The sequence below is a fragment of the Strongylocentrotus purpuratus genome, unplaced genomic scaffold (assembly GCF_000002235.5).
Source record: "Strongylocentrotus purpuratus isolate Spur 01 unplaced genomic scaffold, Spur_5.0 spur5_scaffold_19, whole genome shotgun sequence".
In the NCBI taxonomy this organism is placed as follows: Eukaryota; Metazoa; Echinodermata; class Echinoidea; order Camarodonta; family Strongylocentrotidae; genus Strongylocentrotus; species Strongylocentrotus purpuratus.
In genome coordinates, this window is record NW_022145604.1 from 29,757,401 (window position 1) to 29,763,998 (window position 6,598).

Sequence of the window (6,598 nt, forward strand, 5' to 3'; positions counted from 1 at the left end):
CTATATGCAAGTATGCATTTAGTTTGTCAATCTATTTTTTAGGCACTGGGAAATCCCAACAACCTTTGACATACAAGCAGATTGAGTTTTAATCGTCCGAAAAGTGATCGCCAAAAACAAACTCGATCTCGGAGGTGGCACTAAACATGCTAAACAGAAGTTGATCGATTTATTATAGTTTAAGGTTGTTAACGGGCTGTTTTGCCATAGTTTCATAGGCCTACGAAACATGGGGGTGAAAGTGCTGCACCCAACCCCCTCTCCCCCCCCCCCCCCGATTTTTAAAATTGCACAAAGATGTATTCAGGCACGGGTAACCGTTACTTGATTATGGCGGTTACGTAATATTCAAACAGCCTATTATCCTAATTATGATCCTGTTTTATTGGTATGTCGAGATATTTTGTTTGTTTCAATACTTCAAAACATGCCAGTTCCATTCAGAGTAACATTCCTTTTCTTCCATTGTTTTATAATGTTCATGTCAACAGAAATAAATACTCAAGTGCAAAAAAAAGTGAATACATAATGGCCAAAGCCATTTCGAGAGTATCATGTTAATTATTCTTTACACAGTAAAGAAGCCGTTCATCATAATAGCATAGCCTTGTGTCAGATATGCCCTTTTAACAAATACACATCATAGAACAATAGACGAAGAAAGAATAAAAATGAAATAAAAGGAAAACAAATTTAGAATAAGGAAGTTGGAATTACATAATAGCTAGCCTATAACTAAGATTCATATATCAATAAAATCGCAAGATTGGCACTAAAATATTTTGTGACTATTTTTTCTTGAATCTGTAAGTTGATATTCGAGCTAGATAGCCCCACCCCCTACCCGCCCGTCCGATGGTCCCGTATACCTATATTTGACATCGTTTTTCAACATGATAACGCACATTAACTGAAGAGCTACAAAGGAAACAGTGTTTATTTCAATAAGTTTTTTTATTACTACATTCAGTTGATGGATAACATCAATAATATTTTTATCAAGATATAACGAAATATCATATTTTGTACGCGTCATATTCTGCAGGGAAAAGACGTGAGGAAACTGATAAACACTTCTCTTTAAAACCGTCAGATGAATAAAAGCTACACTAATCATTATGCCTTTTCCTTTTCTGTTATCTCATATTTTTGTAGAATTCGAATCATGGCTGATGCACTAAAGAATGTAATTGCTCAGAGTCTGGAGTTTCCTGTATGTGTTTCCTGTATGTATCTAGCTTTAAAGTCTCTCATAGAGGATGTGAATAATCAACATCAGTTTTGCACGAATCGGGATTTCTCGATTAGTCTCTTTTTAGTCGCTCGGCGTCTATCAGACATGAGGACTTGTCTAAAGGCTAGCAGGGCACCGGACGAAAATTTCAAAAATATTTGTTTTTACTCGCCGTCCGGGTCCCGGATTGTATAAATAAAAGCCCAATCAAATAGTAGATTACATTATTTTAATTATTATGTATCTCAATCCTTTCTTTGGTTGAAAAGTAAGGCATTCAGAATAATGTTTTGTTGATTTTTTTCTCTTTGAAACACAAGTTAGACACAATAACTTTGAACTTTCGTTTCTGATATATTGTTTATGTCAAAGCTGACAATGTGAAATTAAAAAAATAATGTGAAGACAAAAACAATCAATAAATCTTCTGACACAACTAATTAGAAGATTTGTCAATTACATAGGTGGAATTAAAATTGACATTAACACAATATATACATTGAAGATAATGGTAAGTTCTGGTCGTCCGATTGCAATGTGAAAGAAAAGGTGTGGAATGGATCAGAAAAAGTTGATCATGTAGCATGTAAGTATCGGTGGGTACTGCAAAGTTCTGGAGTCATCAAAATAAAAATAACTTTGGCCCAGTCCTTGGTAAAGTAACAAGCACTGAACACAGACAGATGTATATGGGACTACACAAATGGTGTCAGGCTACCAACCTTGATTTCCTTATCTTTTTATGCTCATTGCTCAGCCAGTGTACATTTTCTACCAAAATTGTTTGGCAAATGACATTTATTTGTAATGTTGAACATTCAGTGTAATGTTCGTTTGATTCTGTGAGATTAAATGTTTTCTTCCCCAGAACTCACCTTTATTTTTGAAGAGTTAAGGTGCTCACATGATCTCGTGAACATTCAATAGCTACAATACTGCTTGATCCGCCGTTGTTGACTTACCAATCAACAAAAAAACATTAAGTAGTTTGGTATCTTCAGAGATTCGGACTATCAGACTTCAGACTATGAACCTTACTTCCATCACCTACGCCCCTCCATTGTATACTACATAGGTCTTACATGCTCATATTCGTAAACATTACGCCTCGAGCATGCAAGGAGGACATCATACCAGTTAAACCCGTTTCTAGTTGAGCTTGTGAACTTCTATACCGGATAAGGGTCGAACGATATGCTCCATGTTGAGCACGAGTTCTTTTCATCTTCATTTTAAGGATTAGTTACGACACTTTCCCTAGATTTCACTTATGGGGAAAACAGTAAACAAACTCTTGAACACTGAAACACCGCTGTTAGACCTATTCATCTGTGGTTCGGATAGAAAAGGTAAGCTAAAACTTGTTTTGAATGTTGAAATGTGGTGGTGTACTTGAAGTGCGTATCAGGACACTGAAATACCCCCAAGGCATCACTCCCCGGAACAAGCTGCAGTCAGAGTTTGTATAGAAGTGGTGGAGTTTCGGAGAATGACGCCAATTAAAAGATAAACGAGATGATTGAAATAAATTACAACAAATAATTCGAATAAACTGAAATTGAAAAAAGTACATCCCCAAATTGATTATGTTACATCTTATTTTCGAACGACAAAATGTGTTGACAAATTATCCACAGAACATCAATGCAAAATTAATTCCTAAGGTTCGGATCAAGTAGATGCCCCTATCAGTTTATCGAGTTTAACCTTTGCAGTAGATACAAACCTTAAGTTTTTTACATAGAAATGTGAGCTGTTGGTTGAAGTACTCTGGTCGAGTTTTTAGGTTGTTGGAATTTCCAAGTACCTAAAAATAGAATGACAAACGAAATATATACATGTATACAGTATAGCACCGGTTATGATCAGTGCACCAGTCCAACCTAAAGGCGAATAGCATACATGTATATCGGTTAAATATTACTTTATAGACTGATACGTAGTTACTGAAAAAGAGGTGAGTTTTAAATGTCTGTCATTTAAAAAAAAGAAATACAGCGACAATTGATAATATTTTCGTTTGAAATGGTTGTATATAACTTTATAAGACTGACGCCCAGACACTTTCGAGGCTTTATTTATATCTGGTTCATAAAATCATCATTTTCCTTCGGCTGAAATAGGAGAGGGGGGGGGGGGGGTCTCGGTCTAGGTGTCTTTCGGGTGATAATTGGAGAGCGATTGAGCTAAGGCCAAGATTAAACAAGTACATGTAAAACTGCTTACTGTTCGTTTGTCGTAGATTTTGGTATGTTGCAGTGATTTAAATTACAATTTTGTCATTAATTATTATTCTTACAGGTTATATAGATACAAATGCATTTAGTAAATATTTCAGGTTATAATGTGATTCTTAACATACATTGTAGCTAACATATATTTAAGCTAGTGATTTTGCCAAACCAGAGCACTCTCATTTCTACTCTACAAAAATGATGATTTTTTTTTAATAGGATAGTCCAACGTGCATAAGTATATGTTTATAGAGTACTGCTTCTGATACTTCATCAGAATTTTGCCTTATAATTTTTAGAGTTGTTCAAAGCCTAAACTCCAACCCTTGTAATAAGTTGATTTGTATAAAAGCAGAAAATAACAAAAACAGAAAGGCAACACTTTTAAATGAATCGGATCAATAATAAGGAAGTTGTAAATGTTTGAAATATGAGATCACTAAGTCTATGCGCATCTCAAATTCGTAATTCGGTTAGCGGATTACTTTCCCATTTGCCGTGTACAAAGATATCATTAATTTCTGTTTTTCGCGTAAATTCCTTCTCCCTTGGGTAATACTCAAAATATATTATAGAAACCATATTAATATAGGTCCTCTAAAAAGAATAGACCCTCCTTAGCAATGATTTTTTTTAAAATTTAAATTTTAGTCATGTTGGAACAAATGGGAAAGTAGTCCGGCACTAGATCACGTTGACATTACCGCTTTAGCCAATCTGAAGTGCCCATACGTAAATAATTACAACTTTCACTTTCGAGTCCCATCACGACTTTAATTTCAATTGGCAAGACAGTATCCTACATTGGTTACATTCCACCTATCCCAGGTGTAAAGTGAATGGGTACCCGGTAGGGAGAAATTCCGTGAATGCTTAAGAGCACATTATCATGGTAGGTTGGCTAAAGCAGGGAAAGATATATAATTACAGGGCCCTCGGGGAGAATACTATTAAGTGTACTGAAGAGGTTCTGGGTAAACATGCCATCATATCTATAATGATGATTATTGTTATCATAATGATGGTACTGACATAGAATGTTCTACAGGTGATGGAAACCTTGGGGTCACATTTGATAATAATCTATCTCTGAAGACTCATGTGAACAATGTATGCAGATCTGCCTCATTTGCGTTGCATAAAATCGGTAGCATCCGTCAGTTTCTTACTAAAAAGACCACCCAGAGACTTGTTCAGTCACTTGTCATGTCTCGTATTGACTTTTGCAACAGTCTTCTGTATGGTCTTCCTGATGCACAAATTAACAAATTGCAGAGAGTACAAAATTCAGTTGCTAGACTTATTGCAAAGCGTCGTTCACGTGAGTCCATCACTCCACTGTTTAGGGAGCTTCACATGCTAAGAGTCCGGGAACGAATTGATTTTAAGATCCTCTTGCTGACTTTCCAATGTTTGACAAAAACAGCTCCAGTCTACCTTCAAAGGCTGATATCAGAATACTTACCCTCCCGCAACCTGCGCTCAAACAAGAAATCACTCTTAATAGTTCCTGCCACCAATACCCAGTCTTATGGTTCCCGAACTTTTTATGCAGCATCCCCTCAACTCTGGAACAATTTACCTCAATGTATAAAACAAGCAGATTCAACAGACAAATTCAAATCCATGTTAAAAACCTACTTTTTTTGTTAAATAGCCTTTTTCATGTGCATATGCAGCCCCCTCGATTGTCCACTATCTATTATGTATAACTTAATATTTGGCTGTAATTCCTTCTCTTTCTATTTTTCTTAAGCGCTTAGAGACATATTTTGTGATAAGCGCTAGACAAATGTTGTTAATTATTATTATTATTATTATATTCATTAATGATATTATTATTATTAACATTACTATTGTTGTTATCATTATTATTATTATTATTATCATCATCATTTTTACTCGTTAAAATGTAGATTGACTGAAGAGCGACAAAGGAAAGAGATTTTATTTCTAAATTCATTTTTTATTACTACATTCAGTTGATGAATAACATGATTTTTTTTAAAATCAAGATATAACAGAATATCATATTTTGTACGCGTTATATTATGTAGAGAAAAATGATATTGTCACTCCTCTTGAATACCGTCAGATGATTTAAAGCCAAAATATCATTGTTTGTTTTCCTTTTCTTTTATCTCGTATTCCTGTAGAAATCGAATCATGGCTGATGCATTCAAGAATGTCACTGCTCAGAGTCTGGAGTGTCCTGTATGTCTGGATACCTTCACCGATCCCAAGATTCTGTCTTGCTATCACACCTACTGCAAAGCCTGTCTGGACAACCTCTTGGAATGCCACGGTAACGAACAGATGCTCCGATGCCCTGTCTGCACGGCTGAAACCCAGGTCCCAAACCAAAATGTCAGCAAATTACCGGAAAACCTAGCTTTGAAGTCTCTTATAGAGGACGTGAAGAATCAACATCAGTTTTGCACGAATTGTAAATCCGAGGACAAACCCAAACTGTTGTCTACTGTCAAGACAGTGGCATGTATCTCTGTATCACTTGTCACAACACACACTCTCTGTGGCAAAACTTCATTAGTCATGAGGTCCTAGCCTTGAGTGAGATCAAATCAGGGAAGGTGTCAGTACCTAGGTACCGTAAATTCAGGAAACACCCCAAAGAGGATGAGGAGTACTTCTGTATCAACTGCAGAAGATTTTCCTGCTTCTGGTGTGTTGTCATGGAGCATAAAGACGATGGACATCGGATCATCGAGGCAGCTGTTTATGAAAGCAGTCATATGAAGAGTATCGAGGACCTCAAATCCAAAGCGGACAAGAAACGTTCTTGCTTTCAGAAATATGTTGATTTCATTGATGATCAGAAGGAGCGCGTGAGCAATGTTTAGAAGCGGTGTATAGATGATATCAACAAAGCATATGAAGCATCAATCCGGCAGTTGATAGAAAAGAAAGAAATCCTCATTAGTGAAGTCAAGGGTAGGACCGAATGAGTAGAGAAAGAGCTGGACAAAATGAAGAAATCGGGACAGGAGCACATAACTCACTTGACCACCATAGCTGACATGGTAACCAATAGGACAAAGATACCGTTAGATATGGATGCTTTGGCTGCACACGACACTCTATGTCAAGACTTACAAGAAGCTTTAAAACA

At 36.3% G+C, this 6,598-nt stretch overlaps 1 protein-coding gene across 1 annotated transcript; it reads left to right on the forward strand.

Moving 5' to 3' along the window:
- Positions 1–5,634: 5,634 nt before the first annotated feature.
- LOC105440788 (tripartite motif-containing protein 59-like) lies at positions 5,635–6,329 on the forward strand. The gene is made up of 2 exons (XM_011671319.1): positions 5,635–5,900; positions 6,020–6,329. The coding sequence occupies exons 1-2, from the start codon at positions 5,635–5,637 to the stop codon at positions 6,327–6,329; spliced, it is 576 nt and encodes a 191-aa protein (XP_011669621.1).
- The last annotated feature ends 269 nt before the right edge of the window (positions 6,330–6,598 follow it).

Bases quoted from the DNA above. Each gene is read 5' to 3' on its own strand.
- LOC105440788 (XM_011671319.1), top strand. From the start codon at position 5,635: ATGGCTGATGCATTCAAGAATGTCACTGCTCAGAGTCTGGAGTGTCCT. The intron at 5,901-6,019 runs GTTTTGCACGAA...AAACTTCATTAG, and splicing joins GACGTGAAGAATCAACATCA to TCATGAGGTCCTAGCCTTGA.